General features: G+C 41.1%; 1 protein-coding gene across 1 annotated transcript in view; it reads right to left on the reverse strand.

The window, feature by feature from the left end:
- ano2b (anoctamin 2b) overlaps window positions 1-22,413 on the reverse strand; it is a 190,450-nt gene that overhangs the window by 88,380 nt on the left and 79,657 nt on the right. The window contains exons 16-20 of the mRNA XM_020601528.1: window positions 14,687-14,761; window positions 14,089-14,290; window positions 3,522-3,633; window positions 3,036-3,093; window positions 2,837-2,937 (exon numbers count right to left, since the gene is read on the reverse strand). Of these exons, the coding sequence (XP_020457184.1) occupies window positions 2,837-2,937; window positions 3,036-3,093; window positions 3,522-3,633; window positions 14,089-14,290; window positions 14,687-14,761 (548 nt within the window). The remainder of the gene's footprint in view (window positions 1-2,836; window positions 2,938-3,035; window positions 3,094-3,521; window positions 3,634-14,088; window positions 14,291-14,686; window positions 14,762-22,413) is intronic.

The following is a 22,413-nucleotide window of genomic DNA, read 5'->3' on the forward strand; positions in this document are numbered from 1 at the left end:
CAAGTCGGTGGAGGTGAGTGTGACTGGCCGGTGGTCTGTGGAGGGTCTGGACTTAATAGCCATCTCCTTGTTGTCCCGGTTGAAGCGAGCATAGAAGTCATTTAGCTCATTGAGGAAGAGACATCTGTGGTTGTTGGGGTGGGGTTGCCACACTTGTAGTCAGTAACCTGGATGCCCTTCCACATACATCGGGGGTCAAAGTTTGTGAAGTGTTCCTCAACCTTTAGCTTGTAGCAGCACTTGGCCTTCTTGATGATCCTCCTTAGGTTGGCCCTGGATAAGCTGTCCAGCACAGAGGAAGTATAGGTGTCGATGTCTGTATGAGAGGCAGGAGGCAAACATACAATCCGTGTGGTGAAACCTGTCCTGTAGTACAGAGTCTGTCCCCTCTGACCACACTTTGATGATCCTCATTGATGGCTTCACACAGCAGATGAGTGGTGAGTACTTGGGAATGAGAAACAAAGAAAGGTGACTGTCCCAAGTGGGGGCGGGGGGTCGCCTTGTATGCAGCAGCCATGTCAATTCACTATATGTGCAGGACATACAGAAAAATCAAAATACTGTTTCTCTCTCACCTAATGTTGAATGCCCATACTATTTAAGAAACTAAAATAGAATAAAAGTAGAATAAACATAGAATAAATAGAATATGAAAACCGAATTCAAGTAATAAGGATAAACTAAATGGTACAACCTAACAAGAAGATTGTCAGGTGGTCAGCATCACCAGGGGCATTGGTGATGAGATGCATAATAGTTTATGAAATGTACATGGACATCAGTGCAAATGAGCAACAGCAGCAGATACATATGACAAAAAAAACAGTCAGCAGCAGATTCACACATAATATGACAAAAAGGGGGAATGTATTGAGTGTATATATTATGGAAACAGCAGGGGTAGTGTTTTTGTCTTTAATGTTCTGTGGCGGGTTATGGTCTGGGGGGGTAGTGAAGAGCCTGGTGGATGAAGCTGTTTCTAAGCCTGGTGGAGTGGGCCTGAAGACTCCGATACCTTCTCCCTGAAGGCAGGATTCTGAGGTGGGAGTGTGCGGGGTGGGAGGTGTCATCAGCAATGCCGATGGCTCTGCAGGTAAAGCAGGTGTTGAAGATGCCCGTAAGGGAAGGCAGAGGGGAGCTGATGATCTTGCTGGCTGTTTTCACTATGTGTTGCAGGGTCCTTCTGCAGGAAGCAGTACAGGCTCCGTACCACACAGTGATGCAGCCAGTGATGACGCTCTCAGTGGCGCCCCGGTAGAAGGAGAGCATGATGGGGGTGGGGGCACTGGCTCTCCCTAGTTTGCAGAGGAAGTAGAGACGTGTTTGAGCTTTCTTGGCCAGTGATGTGGTGTTGTTGATCCAGGAGAGGTCCTCAGAGATGTGCACCCCTAGGAACTTGGCACTGCTCACTCTCTCCACTACAGCAGCATCAATGATCAGTCGGGGATGCTTTAGAGGTTTCGGGAGGCAGACACTCTCTCTACCTTTAAGACTAGACTTAAGACCTTCCTTTCTGATAAAGCTTATACTTAGGGCTGGCTCAGGTGACCCTGAGCATTCCCTTATTTATGCTGCTATAGGACTAGGCTGCTGGGGGGCCTCATGGTGCTCTGAGTCGCCAAGTGCTCCCTCAAGGGGGATGTGTTGGGTTTTCCTCTATAATAATAGTGATAATAGTAAGGTCTAGACCTTACTTTGTAAAGTGTCCTGACATGACTTTTGTTGTGGTTTGCTGACAGGAGTTTATAATCAGGGATTACTTCATGTACCTGCACCTGGCTGTTTGTTTTCAGTTTGCATTGTACACTCAATGCTTACTGTTGCACATACAGTACAGCTGGTGCAGCATACATTCTTATTATATTTTAACATATTTTTCACATGCTGTATTTAAAATTGCTTTTATTTTGTATTATTTATCTATTTTATATTTAGACTTTATATTGTTTTGTTATATTGTTTGTATTCGTTGTGGAAAGCAAAGGAAGAATTTCATTGTACAGGGAAACATGTTTCCTTACTGTGCATATGACAATAAACACTTTTGATTTTGATTTGATTAGATTTATACATCATTACTCATATTTAATATTTTGCTTATTAGTTTTAATTGTTTTATTGCAGTGAATGAGCTCTTGTATTAGAATCTGTATCAGGAATCGGATCAGAACTGAAAAAATGTGGATCGGTCCATCACTATGTATGAGTACTACGTCCTCCTGTCCTCGAGAGTTTGGACTTCAAGTTCGGATTTACTACTGCAATGACCTACTGCAATTGTAAAGAAGGTGTACATTGAGAAATGGAGCAAAGTACATGCAATATGTAATATGGTGTATATGTCACATCTGTCTAGCTGAGAACCTGGCAACAATGAACAAGTGTATTAGGAGGCATGATAGAAAATGACTAAAGTGCAGCCAATAGTGAGTCTGTGCATTTATGAAGGACTCTATGTACACATTGTTATGTTGGTCTGCACGGGACAGTTATTTAGCTGTTTGTGGCATTTAGTAATTTCTCACATTTATTGTTTTTCTTGAATAACCTTCAAACTAATAATGATATCAGCATCATTCCAAATGCCACCAGTAGATTTTTATGGTCAAGCTAGTATATTATAAGAGTTATATTATCATGGGAATATTGCTTTTAGGTGGAATGGCATTATGAGGACACTCAGTTGCCTTGGCAGAGATTTACACCCTCTGACTGCTGTGTAGTTTGACCACTTTGTTATTTGCTCATCTCCGATCCATGCCCCCAGATCTTAAAAGCTGTAAAACATCTTAATAAGTGAGCTCATACAGAAACAGCAAGGCAGTGTACTTACGGAATGCCAATTTCAAATACGTTGTTCTGAATTAGCTGTTTCCCCAGCATGATGATGCTGAGCTGAATGCATAATTCAATGAGGCAGCCTCCTGGAGCACACTGAGGGAGACACACACTCCATTGGTGCACTTATTCATGATCAGTTAATGTTTTAAATATGTAGCCAAATATAAAGAGTCACAGAAAAATAGACAAACCTCTTCCATCCGGTAGTGGTTAAAAACATATGTATACATTCCAGGTCGACCTGCAAACCTGTGGAAACACATAGGTTGCATATAGAATCAGGGGTTTCACTTGGATTCACCAAAATTGATTCTTATTGATAGTAATGTTGCTTTCTTTAAGGGCTGTAAATAGCTGTCTTATGGCAAAACATAATTCAAGTGAATACAAGCTGTAAATGGAGCCATACATGTGCATATTGCCAATGTCCCTAGAAAACCATGTACATGTATAACAAAATTTGATTTGATTTCAAAATTTTCAGATAAACTGAAGGTTTGAAATGTTTTTCACTCTTAGATAAAATAAACCATTTAAATCTAATGGGTTACCTGGAAAATGCATTGCCACAAAGCTGGAGACTTTTTTTTTGGCTCATGAAAAACTGATGTTTTGGGGATAATGTATTTTCACAGGACAAAGATGCATGAAAACACTACTACACACCCAGTACTTACCGTCCTTTGAAGAAAGCCACATAAAAGATGGGTGCATAAGCATTCATAAACTTGAGCAGGAAGGCTTTCAGGATGAGACGCTCCTCAAAGCTGGTTTCTGTTTTAGGAATCTCTGAAAAATAGGTAAAGTGGAACTGTAAGAAAGACTTGGCATGGCATTGTCTTACAAGTCAGAGGTCATCAATTGGGAGGGGATAAAAACAAAGCATGTTAAATGACAATTGAAGTGGGATGTAGGTACAGTATATTAGGTTGAGCTAGCATTAACATATTAGATTTAGCTGTGACTGCATTATATATCGATGGTCAGAAGTCATTTAAAACTGATTTATTTTAACCACTCCACAGATGTCATGTTAATAAACTCTCATTTTGGCAAGTTGATTAGGACGTGTACTTTATGTATGATACAACTTATTTTTCCAAACATTGTGTACAAATAGATAATTTCACTTATACATCACTATTTCACAATTCCAGTGAGTCAGAAGTTTACATACGCTCAGTTGACTGTGCCTTTAAACAGCATGGAAAATTCTGTCATGAATTTAGAAACTTCTGATAAATAATTTGATCATTTGAGTTAATAGGAGTTACACCTTTGGATGCAGTTTAAGGCCTACCTTCAAACTTAGTACCTCTTTGTTTGACATCCCCAGAAAATCAAAAGAAATCAGCTAAGATCTCAAAAAAAAAAAAAAAAAACCTCATCCATGGGAGCAATTTCCAAATGCCTGAAGGTGCCATGTTCATCTGCGCAAACAATTCACACAGGTGCAACACCATGGCACAATACAGCCATCATACCACTCAGGAAGGAGATGTGTTCTGTCTCCTAGAGATGAACATTCTTTGGTCCAAAAGTACCAATCAATCCCAGAACAGCAGCAAAGGATCTTGTTAAGACAAAGGAGGAAACAGATACCAATGTACTGTATTTATATCCACAGTAAAATAAGTCCTACATTGACATAACCTGAAAGGCTGCTCAGCAAGGAAAAAGCCACTGCTCCAAGATTGCAATAAGAAACCAGACTATGGTTTGCAGCTGCAAATAGGGACAAAGATCTTACTTTTTGGAGAAATGTTCTTTGGTCTGATGAAACAAAAATTGAACTGGCTGGCCATAATGACCATTGTTATGTCTGGAGGACAAAGGGTGAGGCTTGCAAGCCAAAGAACACCATCCCAACTGTGAAGCACGGGGGTGGCAGCATCATGCTGTGGGGGTGCTTTGCTGCAGGAGGAACTGGGGCACTTCACAGAATAAATTGCATAATAAAGAAGGAAGATTATGTCTATATATTGAAGCCGCATCTGAAGACATCAGCAAGGAAATTAAGGCTTGGTTGCAAATGGGTCTTCCAAATGGAAAATGATCCCAAGCGTACTTTCAAAGTTGTAGCAAAATGCCTTAAGGACAACAAAGTCAAGGTGGCTATCACAAAGCCCTGACCTCAATCCAAGAAAGAATTTGTGGACAGAAACGAAAAAGTGTGTGCAAGCAAGAAGGCCTATAAGTCTGACTCAGTTCCACCAGTTCTGTCAGGAGGACTGTAATAAAATTCCACCAACTTATTGTAAGGTGCTTGTGGAAGGCGTCCCAAGGTAAGCAATTTTGTCAAATCTGGTGACATTCACATTCATAAAATAAAGTAGTGATTCTACCTGGCCTAACACAGGGAATGCTTATAGGAGTAAATGTCAGGAACTGTGGAAAAACTGAGTTTAAATGTATTTGGCTAAGGTGTATGCAAGCCTTTTTTTTTTTTGCGTGTGTGTATGTAAACTTCTGACTTCAACTGTATTGTGTATTGTACTGTATTGTTAGTTTTCCACACAGTGTTTTTTCCCAAGTCTGTTCTAAATAAAGTAGTGATTCTGTCAGTCTGACTCTTGAATTGGAGTTATACCATGATCACTGTGCTAGAAGTAGGTCAGTATATTCACGTCATATTCTCGCTTTCTCTCTCTCATACACACACTTTCCCATGAACTAACATTTCTCCTTTCTATTTTTTTGCTCTATTTCAGAAGTTCTGAATTTGAATGTAAATAAAGTTGAAACCTTCTGGGAGGACTGATGGGATGGCTGGAGCATGAAAACCAAGGGACACAAAGCCTCTTTATGTCTCCCACACTCACAGATGTAGGATTATTACATAATAAAATGTCATTTTTGCTCTTTAATTTGCTGAAGCAGTATTTATCGTTTTCTTAGAAATATATTATCATACATATTGAAAATCGTCACTCAGTCAACCTCCATTTTAAATCAATATAAAAAATCACTATATTCTTCTGTTTGTGTTATGATTTAAGGTCTTGCTTCCTGTTTTGTGCTTTTATTTTGGTTACACTTCCTGTCCTGTGCCACCTCAACTGCCCCAGCTTTACTCCAGTCCACAATCACCACTCATTGTGTTCACATGTCCTTCATTATCCTCTGGTCTCTTGTGTATATATTCTCCTCCTTTCCCTCAGCCTCTTGCTGGTTCATTGTGCTTGCTATCTCTGTTCTTCACACTCTGCCCTTTCATCTGCTTGCTATGTCCACTCACCACACCCTGCCAGCTGGTGTCCTCCTGTAAGTTCTGTATCCTGCCCTTGATACCTTCAGACTGTTTCTCTTTGAGTTTTTAATTTCCTGGTCATTAAGGATTGCTGGTTTGTTTTCTTCCGTTTTGTTTGAGTTAATTTATCCTAGCTCCCTGACTGAACTGTTTTGTTGTTGGCCTTAGTCAGTATTTTGTTAGTGTGTAAGGTTGAGCCCTTGTATTTTTTTCCCTTTAGGCTCTTGTCCTGTATTATTTATTAAAACTCATTTTGAACCTGCTCTTGGCTTGTGCGTTCTGCACATAGGGTCCTACTCCAGTAAATCATAACAGAATGAACCAGCCAAAAATGGACCCCGCGGACACACCCGGCGAGGTTTCTGTCCTGTGGCGATGGATCAGTATTCTATGTCACAACCTCAACACCATCCAGCACTCGATAGAGTCCGGTTCTGTGCCAACATGGAGGCAATAATCCGGAGCTGCTTTATCATTGCACAAATTTAAAACAATGATCTATAACAACTATAACATTCCTGTAGAATAAAAATTAGTCAAAATACAGAGAGAGTAAGATTACAAAAAATTAAATCAGCAAGGCCTGTAGGCCCTGTATAGCATCGCTGCTAAATTTTAGATGCCAAAAGCCAGTCTGAATAAATGTGTCTTTAATTTAGACTTAAAAACCATTAACTCCGTTATGGATCAAACCTCACGGGGCGGGGCATTCCAGAGCTTGGGGGCATACAAGGCGAAAGAACGATCTCCCCACTTTTTATACCTTGCCCGCGGGACACAGAGACACATGCTCAGAGGAGCGCAGTGCTCTGACCAGAGTATAAATGGTTAAAAGATCGGTCAAATAGACTGGTGCAAGACCATTAATGATGACCTTGAACAAAAACAGTAAAATTTTAAAATCTATTCTGAACTGTACCGGAAGCCAGTGAAGGGACTGAAGAACCGGGGTGATGTGAGCATTCTTTGGAGTGTTTGACAGCCGCGAGCAGCCACGTTCTGTACGAGTTGGAGCCTATGGAGTTGAGACTGACTAATTTCAATATAAAGGGCATTACAGTAGTCAAGTCGTGAGCTAATAAAGGCATGAATGGCTTTTTTCTAGGTCGGCTCGAGATAAAAACGGTTTCACCTTTGCTAGGAGCCTCAGCTGAAAGAAGCTTATTTTGACCACCGAACTAATCTGCTTGTCAAATTTGAGGCTGCTAACAAATAACACTCCCAGGTTTTTCACAGTTTGAGTGAAAAGCGGGGCCGAGGCTCCTAGGCCGAGTACAGTGTGAGTGGGGTCCGGGCTAAAAGTGATATATTCAGTCTTCCCCTCATTCAAATGAAGGAAGTTCTGTGCAAGCCACTCAAGTCCTTGGAGTTTGGTGGGCGATAAACCACAACACAAAGGATGGGACAGTGCAAAGTTAGTACAAAGGCTCGAAGCTCAAAGCTCATGTATAATTTAGTGGAGAGGAGGCAACATTTTAAGGTCTGCTTAAAGGCAGAAGCCAAACCACCACCTTTACCTACTAGATGTGGAGTGCTGAAAAACGAATATCCAGCAGGGAGGAGCTCAGAAAATTCACTATTGTCGCCAGGTGTCAACCAGGTCTCAGTTAAAAAAAGCAAATCCAGATCATGAAAGGAAATGAAATCATTGAGGACAAAGGTCTTGTTTTTAAGTGATCTGGTGTTGAACAGTGCTATGTTGAGCGAGCTTAACGTGTCTTGTAATAAAGTGGCATGAACCACTGGGCGAAGGTTGCCTGGGACTGAGTGCCGCCCGGAGATCCTCACAAGCCAGCCATGTGGAAGTGGGAAGCCGGCATTGGAGCCAAGTGGTCGGTGTTAGGTATTTTTAGGCAGATAGATATTGGTTAGATACTTGATGTATTAGAAATGTTTAGAGTAGACAGGATGTTTAGCTCAGGCTGTTAAATGTTTAGTCATTCTCATGAGTTGCTGCAGGTTGCTTATGGTCAAGGATGACTAGATGACTAGTTGATGACTGTTAGAAGACAGGATGTTTAATATTATTATTATGGCGTGTATAACTGTAGCCATAGCCATAATATTTTCTTATGTTTAATGTCATGGCATGTCACTAGAGGTTGTGTAAGAATGTTTTTAGTTACACACCACATAATCAACAGACAATCACACATTGATTTTCTTCATGCTTTGACTACTGCTCTGGCCAGCAGCAAAGCTGGCACTGGGAGACGTCACGGTTTGGCGTCTCCCTGAGTAGAATGGGGTTAGCCCGAAGTGATATAATATATAGGCCTGTTATGGTTCAGGGCTTTTCATCTTTCAGCTGCATGTTGGAGGTGCAAAGACTCCTGAGCGTGTAATGTTAATTTTTACCTGTGTTCATTGAATAAATCAGCATGTTTTGAAGTTACTTGGACTGCTTCGTCTCTCAGAGTTAGCGTGGTGAAAAGTACAGGGTCCAACAATTGGTGCCGTGACCTCGAGGGCCAGCTCAACCTGTAGATCGATGTTTCCCCGCTCTACTAGACGTCCAGTCCACAGTGAAAATTCCAGGCAAGACCTCAGTTTGACATGAAGTCCGCCTCTCCTACTACGTCTTCTGCGGCAATATCTGCTTGGAGGAGGGCCGACAGGACGCAGCAGAAAAGGTGGTATGGATGCCAACAGTGATGGTGGTGGTAACTCCAATTGATATTTTCTACTATCAAATTGTAAACTACAGTAGGCATTATATTATGAATTTCCACAAGTGCCAGATGGTCATAAACTAGAGCTGGTGACACAAAATAAATATCAAATGATACAAGACATAGCAGACCCAGGAGGAGCAAATGGCAAGCCAAAACCTGGACCAAGCTAGCTTGATTAGCAGGCAACTACATATCAGTCAGACCACAGTAGTCACAGTTGGCAACTTCAGTCTGTAACCGAATCAGCAAATAACAGTTGCTGGTTTGTCTAAAATGTCATTTGTTTGGAGATATTTTAATCTGGAAATTCCAAAAAGCAAGACAGCTACTTATGTGTAAATCCAGTGTACTGGAGGAGAGCAGTCCCTGTGCCACCTGCCCACTCTTCCATCAGGCTGGGGGTGATCTCACTCACCCCGGACCCTGAACCTGATCTAGATCTGTCCACTCCTGATCCCAAGCCCTCACCCTTTCTGGGAATGTGGTTGGCCATCTGTCCTGGAGGGCTGAGGAAAAGGAAACGCAGGAGGAAGGGATGCTCCAAACCGTCGCTGCAGCCCCAGCCAGTCTCCAAGCTGCAGCCTCAGCTCCAGCCCTTTTGTCCCTGGCAGGTGCCCCAGGGAGATGGTGGACTCCTTGTCCACTAAGGGGCAGCATTTGGTGCCATTCAGTTCAGTCCAGGTAAAATCTGTGTCTGACCCAGTTGGCTGACCCACAGCTGTGATGGGTCGAGGGTAGATGAGTTGTCTGAGGGTGCTGGCTGTTGCAGCACTGTTACTGAGTAATGTGGCCCAGGATCCCACAGCGGTAGCACTCCTCTTAGAGTCACACAGCTGATCTCCTGTTTCCTCGCCATGGCAGTGTTGTAGCGGTGAGCTGGCAACCCGCCTCATCCTTCTCGCTGGTGTCTCCTCAATGTCTGCCTGCCACACTCAGTGCTCCAGCTTCATGGAGCATGCCACATTCCCCCGGCCTGCTCTGTTTCAGCCAGGGCCACTACTAGAGTAGTTGGTGCACAAAGGCAGATGTGTTCTTGGAGTCACTCTGGGCAAAGTCCTCTGAGGGAGGCCTCGAGAATAAGCTCTTCCTGTGCTGAGCTGTCAAAGGCTGGGTACCCACATTGAGTGTAGAGGCAAATGTCAGTAGTGTAGGCGGTCAAGCTTTCTTGCTCCCCATGCCATTGTTTGGCCAGCTTGTCCTGGACATAATCATCATGGACATCTGGCTCCTCCATCCTGCCTGGAGTGGCTTGCTGGCTCCATCAGCCATTGTTGATGGCTTCACATGGCAGATGAGTGGTATGCAGCAGCCATGTTTGCGTAAACATGGTCCAGAGTTTTATTTCCTCTAGTGTGGCAGGAAACATGCTGTTGTAATTTAGGGAGCACTGACTTTAGGTTGGAGTGATTAAAATCACCCGCAACAATAAATGCAGCCTCTGGGTGTGCAGTCTGTTGTTTGCTAATGACCGCATGAAGTTTGTTTATAGCAAGCTTGGCATTAGCATCCGGAGCAATATAGGTTCCAATTATTATAGTCAAAGTGTATTCCCTAGGCAGATAAAAAGGTCTACACTTAACCATAAGAAATTCCAAGTTAGCTGAGCAGTGTTTCTCAGTGATGACAGAGTTTGTACACCAAGCTTTGTTAACATACAGTGCCTTGCGAAAGTATTCGGCCCCCTTGAACTTTGTGACCTTTTGCCACATTTCAGGCTTCAAACATAAAGATATAAAACTGTAATTTTTTGTGAAGAATCAACAACAAGTGGGACACAATCATGAAGTGGAACGAAATTTATTGGATATTTCAAACGTTTTTAACAAATAAAAAACTGAAAAATTGGGCGTGCAAAATTATTCAACCCCCTTAAGTTAATACGTTGTAGCGCCACCTTTTGCTGCGATTACAGCTGTAAATCGCTTGGGGTATGTCTCTATCAGTTTTGCACATCGAGAGACTGAAATTTTTGCCCATGCCTCCTTGCAAAACAGCTCGAGCTCAGTGAGGTTGGATGGAGAGCATTTGTGAACAGCAGTTTTCAGTTCTTTCCACAGATTCTCGATTGGATTCAGGTCTGGACTTTGACTTGGCCATTCTAACACCTGGATATGTTTATTTGTGAACCATTCCATTGTAGATTTTGCTTTATGTTTTGGATCATTGTCTTGTTGGAAGACAAATCTCCGTCCCAGTCTCAGGTCTTTTGCAGACTCCATCAGGTTTCCTTCCAGAATGGTCCTGTATTTGGCTCCATCCATCTTCCCATCAATTTGAACCATCTTCCCTGTCCCTGCTGAAGAAAAGCAGCCCCAAACCATGATGCTGCCACCACCATGTTTGACAGTGGGGATGGTGTGTTCAGGGTGATGAGCTGTGTTGCTTTTACGCCAAACATAACGTTTTGCATTGTTGCCAAAAAGTTCGATTTTGGTTTCATCTGACCAGAGCACCTTCTTCCACATGTTTGGTGTGTCTCCCAGGTGGCTTGTGGCAAACTTTAAACAACACTTTTTATGGATATCTTTAAGAAATGGCTTTCTTCTTGCCACTCTTCCATAAAGGCCAGATTTGTGCAGTATACGACTGATTGTTGTCCTATGGACAGAGTCTCCCACCTCAGCTGTAGATCTCTGCAGTTCATCCAGAGTGATCATGGGCCTCTTGGCTGCATCTCTGATCAGTCTTCTCCTTGTATGAGCTGAAAGTTTAGAGGGACGGCCAGGTCTTGGTAGATTTGCAGTGGTCTGATACTCCTTCCATTTCAATATTATCACTTGCACAGTGCTCCTTGGGATGTTTAAAGCTTGGAAAATCTTTTTGTATCCAAATCCAGCTTTAAACTTCTCCACAACAGTATCTCAGACCTGCCTGGTGTGTTCCTTGTTCTTCATGATGCTCTCTGCGCTTTAAACGGACCTCTGAGACTATCACAGTGCAGGTGCATTTATACGGAGACTTGATTACACACAGGTGGATTCTATTTATCATCATTAGTCATTTAGGTCAACATTGGATCATTCAGAGATCCTCACTGAACTTCTGGAGAGAGTTTGCTGCACTGAAAGTAAAGGGGCTGAATAATTTTGCACGCCCAATTATTCAGTTTTTTATTTGTTAAAAAAGTTTGAAATATCCAATAAATTTCGTTCCACTTCATGATTGTGTCCCACTTGTTGTTGATTCTTCACAAAAAATTACAGTTTTATATCTTTATGTTTGAAGCCTGAAATGTGGCAAAAGGTCGCAAAGTTCAAGGGGGCCGAATACTTTCGCAAGGCACTGTAAATGCACAATCCTCTGCCTCTGGCCTTACCGGAGTCATCTGCCAATCTATCTGCTGTTTAGCCAGGTTTCCATGAATATCATAACATTGCAGTCCATAAGTCTCTTACTGTTGGTGATACGAAGGCATATCTCATCCATCTTGTTCACCAATGATTGCACATTGGTGAGGAAAATTGGGTAGAGAAAGCCAATGTGGTGTTAGACTTAGCTTAGCTCTAACTCCTCAGTGCTTTCCACGCCTTTGTTTACAATCCTGACACCACCTGTGAGCGCTTCCACCCAGCCCGGTTGGGTGTTTAGCTTAGCTCCAACTCCTCAGTGCTTTCCACACCTTTGTTTACGATCCCGACACCACCTGTGAGCGCTTCCACCCAGCCAGGTTGGGTGCATAGACTCCAGCGTTCTGGAGATTTCAGAAGTGAGTTGAAGACTGGAGATAAAGCTGTTGGAGTGGTGTAAACCAATATTCAAAAAATCTTTCCGGGTGTAGGATATCAAGGTGAAGCTGTTCTGTATGAACAGGCAAAAAATGAGCAAGAGAATCACGGCAAAATTGCAAAATCTGGGAAGATGCTGAGCCTTGCATTGTCCATGTACCGCCATCTTGGTTTTGTTTTGTTTAGTCTCTCTGCTTTCCAAAAACAACATTGCAGCATTCATGAAGTTTGCCGAAGACTACCTTGACCAGCCATAACACTAGTGTGAAAATGTCTTGTTGACAAATGAAGTGAAGGTAGAATTGTTTGGGAAGAACACACAACACTACTAATGGTGTAAAACAAGAATCGTATACCAACATGAAAACATCATCCCAACAGTGATGTACAGTAAAGGGAGCATCATGATTTGGGGCTGCTTTGCTGCCTCTGGACCTGGACCACTTGCCATTGTGGAGGGGCCAATGAATTCCAAGTTTATCAAGGTATCCTCCAGGATAATGTCAGGGTGGCTGGCTGTCTACAAGCTGAAGCTCAGAACAAGATGGGTGATGCAGCGGAACAATGACTAAACTTTGAGAGCCATTCGCACTGGACATCCTAAAAATATGGCTGAGCTGAAGCAGTTCTGTAAGGAAGAATGGTCCATAATTTATTCTGAACTTTGTGCATCTGTAACCCATAGCTACTGGAAGCACTTGACTGAGGTTACTGTTGTGGTTTTCAACCAGTCATTGAAACACTGTTGCCATTACTTTTTCTACTATCACTTTGTATGTTTAATGGGTGTTTTCAAAAAAAGACACAAAAGAGCATGACTGTTTGCGTGACTGAGCATGCACAACTGTTTTATCAGCTTAGAAATATTTGTTGACAATTGTTACTTTGGTGAACATCAGATCACATTTGATGACCAATTTATGTAGAAAACCAGGAGACTGCACAATGCCATTACTTTCTCTTGTGACTGTGTGTGCATACTGTATGTATGTACTGTATATGTGTGTATGCTGTGTATATATAGGTGTACTGTGTATATGTATATTGTGAATACTATATAGTATTGTATAGTATACTCCTAGTAGGACAGTGATGGGGGGTAGAAAGGTATTTAGCATGTTATGTTGCATTCCTTTGATATTTCATGGTACCATTACAACCTGTTGTGTCCTGATGCTTTTCTTTCTCCTCTATCCACTCACCCCAACCTGTTGAGGCAGAAGGCTGTACACCAAGAACTGGGGTCTGTCAGAGCTTTCTTCAGTTAAAGGGAGTTTTTCCTCTCCACTGTGGCCAAGTGCTTGCTCACAGGGTTGGGTTTTCGTTATAAGAGTGTTAGGTCTAGACCTGATTATGTAAACTGCCCTGTTGTTGTGAATTGCCACTATACAAATAAATTGAATTGAATTGATTCATTCATTCATTCACAAGTATGACAACCTCAATCAGTACCTGGAAAACAAACTGTTAATGACATATGGTCAATCCCCTTCTGATCTAACAGCAAGCAATACTAATCTCTTTCTTTAATAAATCAGCTGAATGAATGTTGTTAATGTCTTTGTACTGTACTGATAAAATAATATATCTGTACCTAGTTCAGTCAGCTTCGCTGCCACACTTCCATAGATTTCGTCAAGAATCAGAATAACCACAAGGCTGATGACGACAGAGGTGGATGTCACTGTCACCCGAACATTAGCCTTGATTGCTGGGTCAGAGCTCACTGACATAAGAGCCACCATTGTGATGCGGTACATGATGACACTGAAAACCACGGAGCATGTCAGTGCAAACTAGGAGGGAAGAAATAAAATAAAGAAGAAAAATAAATTAGTCACTACTCAGCCATATTTGTCTGATAGTCATAATGCAGTTGCTAGAATTAATATTTCAAGGAACACTTTCTTTGTGTCCATGCAGATTCTCAGTCATCCAGGTCATAGTAAGCTGAAAAATCAACTGGACTCGGTTTTTAGGTTAAGATGTTTCACCTCTCATCCAAGAGGCTTCATCAGTTTTGATGAAGCCTCTTGGATGAGAGGTGAAACAAGTTTTTTCAAGGAACACTTTCATATCACTCAATAATATAGCCATTTATGTACATTAACTCTGTCATATACATGCTTATTTTTTATATGGGGAAATGTGTGATTCTAAGTAGAGCCTTAAATTGATTTTAATGTACTAACCATAAAGAGGATAGATGATATGTTGATGAAGTATCCAGGAAGACGGTCTTTCCAGGTCAACCTGTCTACATCACTCTGACAGCGAGAACCACGGCCACATAAGTGAAAAAGAGAAGAAAATTTAGCAGCCATAAGGTTAAGCTGACATTGAAAGCATTATCACAGTTCCTATTTGGTTTGTAAAACCTGAATGGAGAGTTGAGGCAGCAGTAGTACTTTTGGCATCTCTAATTCATTACTTCCACAGGAAACATTACCATGTCTCAACACATAGACATAAATGAGCAAAGTAATCCACTTTAAACTCTGCATCCTAAATTTGGAGACCAGACAAATGTTTCATAGAATCTCAGATACCCAGATGACCTCTGGTTAATGATTTATCCATTTCCCAGCTATTGCTAGTAAACAATTTTGCTTTAGTGTTTGGGACTTTTGGCCTGCTGAATAATGAAATGCCATCCAATGAGTTTACATGTATTTGACTTAATCTGAGCACAGAGAATGTTCCTGTATACCTTTGCATGCATGCTACTGCATGACATCACCATATTCAATAACTGCCGTGTGCCAGTTCCATTGGCAACCATACATGCCCATAACAGAAGCACCAAAATGTTTGACAGATGATGTGCCATGCTTTGAGTCATGAGCTATTCCCTTTTTCATTTACCAAACTTTCCTCTTCCCATAATTTTGATAGGGGTTGGTTTTTGTTTCATCTGTTCATCAAATTTTGTTCGATGAACTGATGAACTGCGACCTGCGAACTGCGGTACTGCAAACTGGCCTTTCTGCTTTTGAGGTTTACCAGAGGTTTACATCTTATGGTGATTCCTGAGGTTTTGATCATGGATTGACAAGGAAACCTGTATGCCTACATCCTGGAGAGCATTCTTGACTTGCTTTGCAGCCACAAAGAGGTTGTTGTTCACTTTGCAGTTGATTTTTTTGCTCTCATCCAGGGACCTATGCTTCGCACTCTACCAGGTTGTTTGCCATTTCCTAGTCCTCATGTGCACACCTCTTTTTCTAGAATGTACCCAACTACCTCTGATATTTCTCTGATATAGTATTGCTTTTTTTTGTCTGCAATTTTAGGTTTACAAATAAAGCCTGGAGTTGTGTAACTGGCAAAGTGTTAGAAATGAATAAATTAGTCAGATGAGTATTAGACATTAATGTCTTAGACTTTAATGTATTAGTAATGCAATTTAGTAAGATTCAAAGTCTGCTCTAGTCTGCTCTGTTTCAAGGTTAGCAGTAAACCATGACACCAATTGTTTTCTTGTATTAATCTTGTGTCAGATTTATGTCTGAATGATTGTTTTAGTTACACACCATGTAACAACATCCACACACATTGAGCTACCGCATTTTGTTATGACTAGGTAACACGCAGCTGCTCCAAGCCTGTGGAGCTCTAGATAAGCGGTGGAGTCTGCTGGACGGACTTCATATGTGTAAGGGGTTAGCCCAAAAACTGATAAATGTATTAGGCTCTGTGTTTCTGGGAGCTTCTTCTCCAGCAGCTTGTCTGAAGGGAGCCACCCGGATTGTGTTCTGTAATCTTCATTTATATATTTTTTTTAAATAAACCAGCACTAAAATCAAGAAAGATGGACTCCTTCCTTACTCAGATCTGTCCAACAAAAGAACTGGGGTATAACATGTATAGGCAATTTTACCTGGTTGGACATAGAATTGTACACAGTGTTTAAACCAGTCACTGTTGAGTAGGGCATGATGCATGTAAACTGCACACTGATACAACATTTATTTTGAACTAGTAGAGAGAAGATACAGTTTAGCAGCATGAGCTAACATAACCACCTGCAATTCATCCTCACTGTGAACCACATTGTTATAAACAACCTCATATATTATTTATAATTTCCCATGTTGTTAGTGTCTATCTCACATGATGTTGGATATTGCATAAAACTGGCTAGGTCCTGCTTGCTGGGAATTTCATGTACAGCAGCTCTATATCTGAACACCATAAAAGAGAATTTCTTAGCAGCCCTCAGATTCATGGGTACCGTGTCTTAAACTGGCTTATATGGCAAATAAACTTTCAGTCAACTCACACACACAGCTGCCCAATAGTCAAGTGTCCAGTTACTTTTCAACTCTTGTAATTTGAGCAATATAAGGTCTATATCATCTACACAGTTCTTTCTATACTGTGCAAACCCACTAAAAGCTGAGACTTAGTACTTCAATACAGTGGCTATTATTGTGTGGATGCTGACAAGCATCCACACTATTGTTTTCCTCTTATTTATTGTGTGGCTGCTTATTATTGTTTCTTCCATACGTTTTTTGGCCCTCATCTCCTCCCACATGCTTTCAGCTAGACCTATACTTTTTAATATATTCAGCTTTTTTTTAATAATAGAAGTCAATGGGAGCTCAAAGTGCTGAGTCATCCTAATGCTGCAGATCAATGACACAGTCCTGGAGTGCCATTTGGTGGTCAATAAAATGCAGTGCAATTAAGACATATCTGTGTCTTCTGTCCGTTTTTTTGGCATTTAACTCCTGCATTCTTTCACCTAGAAATACCATTCCAAATTTTGCCCCATTCAAATGAATGGGCAAAATTTTCACATCTTAATAACTTCAGCATACTTTCAGCTGCAAACACCATTGTGGTATCTAAATGTTCAGCATTTTAAGGACATTCCTGTTTGTGTTTATTTTTATAACCTTTATACTTTTTAAGTTCATTAAGTTAATTTTAAATTCAGCTTTTTTCAACATTTTTGGCGGTTAATAACTCCTGCATACTTTCAGCTACAAATACTGTTCTGGTATCTAGATGTTCAGTTGTTCAGCATTGCATCTCATCCTTCAGCTATTTCAACAAAGAACGTCAGCCATTTCTTCTCATCCTTCAGCTGGTTCAGCAATTGATTTCAGGCATTTTCAGGGAGATCCTTCAGCATATCAGCATCCACACACATTTTCAACAGGAAATGCATTTCTCTGGTTTTCTTTCAAATTGACTACTGTATGCTCAAGCACAGAACCTGAAGAACAAAGAATGCATCTGTCCAAATAGCTCCAGTCTGGAGTATAAATGTCATGGTTATCACTTCTTAAACCCAATAAGAGAAAGCAGCCTACTTGTATCAGAAAGAAAGTCTGATTGACTAGCCTTTCTATGGTTACATATGGTTTGGTCTCTGCATCTCCATCCTCAGGTATGTGAACCCCTTTGACCATAGTCAGATGCATAGCATACATGGGGAGGCTCAGGCAGAGGCAGCAAGAATTTTACACAGTCAGACACACACACTCACAAAGACCACAGAGTGATGGACAGAGCCTGTGCATTGGAAGACCGTCAATATGCAAAAGATTAGAACAACAGTACCATCTAGTGAATACAATGGCACAATACAACCTGCAACACAAGATTGCTTAATGTTATATATATAGACAAAAAAATATGCATGACCTCAACTTAATCCACCATGCTGCACTTAAAAAAGTAAATAACACATATTGCATGTAGCTCAGACATAAAATATATAACAGAATGCATATAATATATAACAGACAGGTGTTTGGGGAGTTCTGGGCACTCCTAAGAGGAAGAGGGTGCCACCAAACACACTGATTATTGGTTGGAATATAAGAAAATATTGTGATCATCAGGGATATCTGATAGAAAGTTTTAATTGTATATATTTATTTTAGGACTTTTGATCTACTGCATATTTGTTTTTTTTTGTTTTAGTTTTTTCCAAAATGGTCAGATATGAATGTCATCATGATCTCAACTAGGACAGCTTGAGGTGAAAGCTGACCATGTAGCAAAAGGTGACAAAGCTAGACGATTAAAAGTGAGCTTTTCTCAAGATTAACCATGGTGTCACTGTCATTGTGGCACTAGTGTCAAAATAAATGGTAAATGGTCTTATACTTGTATAGCACTTTTCTATGCATTGTAGGACACTCAAAGCACTTTCACACTATTTGTCCACTCACCCGTCCGCACTCCCAAGCACTCACACATTAATGACATCACTAAGAGCAACTGGGGGTTCAGTGTCTTGCTCAAGGACACTTCCATATGTGGACTGGAGATGCCAGTAATTGAGCTGCCAACCTTCCAGTTAGGAGATGACCCACTCTACCTCCTGAGCCTCAGCCATTTAAACAAACAATAGACAGTGTCTCTGTGTCTACACTCAAATTTTTCATAAGTTTGCCTAAGAAGAACATTATCTTTATCCTTATGGATAAATTACTCACATTGGATACCTCTGTGATCTAATAGATAGAATAACATAAGATTATTTCAGAGCAGCATTGTGCTTATATTCATATTTGGAGCTCATTTAACATAATGTTTTTCATTTATTTGATGTACAAGATTGTGGATGGTGGCATCTTGATGCAGTGTGCTCAGTTGTTTGCAAAGAAGTTTGGCTGATTCAATCATTCCCAATCCTGCTACTTTGGCGCATGTCTCCCCCTTGACAGCATTGTCACTGTCCAAAGTCCTGAATGTACTGTATGTAGCATTTCCCCATAGCAGATGAGCAAACTTGATACCGCTGATGAACCATCAAGTTGGACACAGGCCAAGCAGATTTAGAATGTCTCCATGTCCAAATGGGGAGCGGTATAAAGCCCTTCTCTTCACTGAATCACTGATAACATCTGTAATGCCCTGCACATAGTTCAGAGTATCAGCAACCAGGCATATTCCTCTTGTCACTTCCTGTAATACCAAATCCAGCAAGCGATTTGAGCAATGGACAAACACAGAGTTGGGGACTTTTCTTTTAATTTTGCCTGTACCCCCTTGAACCTCCCAGACATACTGCTGGCACCATCAAAATAATAGCCTTTTAGTTTCTCCATAGACAGTTTGAGACACACAGAGATATCTTTGATGCACAAAAATAGTGTCTCAGCTTTTGTGTCTGGGGCAGTATAAAAGCCCAGAAAGAGGTTATGAATTTCAAGGTTCTCGTCAACAAACTGTACATTGCATTAGAACTGTTCTTTACCAGTGACATCTGTGGTTCCATCAGCAGTTAAGCCAAAAAAGTGGCTTTGGGATGCCAAAGCTACTATTTGTCTCTGGCTCACATGGCCAGACAGCTCCAAAATTTCATTTTGGATGTTGTTAGACATCCAGTTGTCTCTCCTTTTCAGCCAGCTGCTCAGATCAAGATTAATACGCACCCTTTCCCCCATCAGCTGTCATAACATCCTGATTTGCATTCCCCTTTAGTAGTAGTCCCTGATGCCCCAGGAATGTTATGGAGCTGAAAAGGAGCTCCAGCATCCTCCCCGCAGTTGCCTGCTCTTTAGTGGTGGCATCTGATAGCAATGCATTGATTGGTGTCGTTTTCAGTGCAGCCAATTTTTGACTATATTATCACCAACACCAATAAAAATTTATTATAGAACAGTTTATATCAATCTAACTATAAGTTTTATCAAAGGGAAAGTTTTAAGACTAATTTTAAAGGTAAAGAGGATGTCTGCCTCCCAAACTGAGACAGGGAGCTGGTTCCACAGGAGAGGAGCTTGATAGCTAAAGGCTTGCCTCCCATTCTATTTCTGTTAACTCTAGGAACCACAAGCAGATCTGCATTCTGAGGGTGAAGTGCTCTGTTGGGACGATAAAGCACTATGAGGTCTTTAAGGTACGATGGAGCCTTGGCATTAGGGGCTTTGAACATTCGGAGAACGATTTTAAATTCTATTTTGGATTTTACAGAAAGGTCCCTGGTAGGCTAGTGGTTAAGGCGCAGTGGTCTTGCCGCTACGGCCCAGGTTCGAATCAGGGTTGCGTCAGGAAGGGCATCCAGCGTAAAACACATGCCAAATGTCAACATGCAAGTTGTCAGTGTGACAATTCGATGTGGTGACCCCTAAACGGGAAAAGCCGAAAGTGGCTTTCTTTCCTTCTATTTTGGATTTTACAAAAAGCCAGTGGAGAGAAACTAATATGGGAGATATCTGACCTATCTTGCTAGTTTTCTGGCTGCAGCATTTTGAATTAATTGGAGTTTTTTAGGGACGTAGTGGGACATCCTGATAGTAAAGGGCTGCAGTAGTCCAGCCAGGAATTAACAAGTGCATGGATAGGTTTTTCAGCATCACTTTGGGACAAGATGTTCCTGATTTTGCACAGATGAAAGAAGATAATACTCCAGGAGAGAGACACAGACAGTTGCGGACTTGCATGCAGACTACATACCCTTTTATACATAACTACAATCAGGACATGGAGTGTATGTGGATATACAGTATCTGACACAAGCACTAGAAAACATAGTGATTTCTGACAGCAAGAAGAGTTCCTTTGTTTGTTGTATTTGACTAAACAACATGGCCACCCTACCAAAAAATAGGGTTAGGGTTAAAATTAATGATGTAGGCCTATACCTTGAAAACTGTGTTCACAAAGAAGTAAGGGTTGGTCTGCACAATTTACTGAATGTATTGTAATAACCACACACTAATAAATTAATAAACATAATTAACTGCTTCAGTCATACTTCCATCTATTATACTTCTGTACTTCTTATCCTATAGATGTTTTTGGCACAGGAACCAATCCTAGCTTATACTGGGTGAGGCAGGGTATACCCTTTACTGGTTACCAATCTATCACAGGGCTGTCAAATACAATAGAGACAGATAAGCACTCACACCTACAGAATTCCAAGCAGCCTAACCTGCATATACTTGGACTGTTTGGTGATGCTGGAGTACCCAGAGGAAACCCCAGCAGGCACAGGGAAAACATGCAAACTCCACACAGCAAGGCCCCAGACATCCGTGAGGCTCAAACCCAGAACCTTCTTGCCAACCACCAAACCATCATGCTGGCTCTCAAGCATAATCCTGAAATATATACTCAAAATTTGATTCTACAGTACATTTCACTATCTCAGATAACAAATGAAATGGTTTGTGTATGTGTGCATGTGAGTGAGAGAGAGAGAGAGAGAGAGAGAGAGTTCTGTGTCACCATAGTGACGATCACTAATCTTACCCCTGGCATCCTGCCCAGAATGCATCACTCCCACTCAGCTGCCCTCCCTCTGTTTTGTTCTATCTCTCTCCCTCCAAGTCGCTCTCTGTTTATTTGCAAGTCTCTCTCTTGGTCTTCATTCTTTGTCTTCTTTTTTGTCCCTTTTGAAGTCTAACACTGTCTTATTTACATTTTCTTCTACACTCAACATGTTTCAAAGTAGTTATGACACACACAAAAAAATAAACTGTTCCATAAGAGGCAATTGCAGAAATAAAGTTACTGTGTATCATTTAAAACTGCACTTAATTAGATTTAAATAGGTTTTTTTGTTGTCTTGTCATTGCAGAAGAGGCGCATGTGTACGTATCTAATGACAATATTAGTGTCAGCTATGTCTCATTTAAGTATTCCAGTGGGCAGTGTCTAGTGAGTCAGTAAGCATAACAACGTTATTAGTTTGATTTGATTTTTGATTTGATTTATTTTTTCTTTCAGACATGTAACAACAGTCAGTATGTAATCACACATAATTCCAGACATGTCCACAAAAATATTTTCAATTTACTTATACCTAGTACATGCTTGAATGGAGTAGGAAGAAGTTAGACTTATCTAGTCCTACCCCCTAACATCATCTTATCATCATTGGTTTGCAAGCAGTATTACTACATGAATACATATTCTACTTCCCGTCTGATTAATCATTAAGCCT

This window comes from Monopterus albus, unplaced genomic scaffold (assembly GCF_001952655.1).
Source record: "Monopterus albus unplaced genomic scaffold, M_albus_1.0 scaffold51.1, whole genome shotgun sequence".
NCBI lineage: Eukaryota > Metazoa > Chordata > Actinopteri > Synbranchiformes > Synbranchidae > Monopterus > Monopterus albus.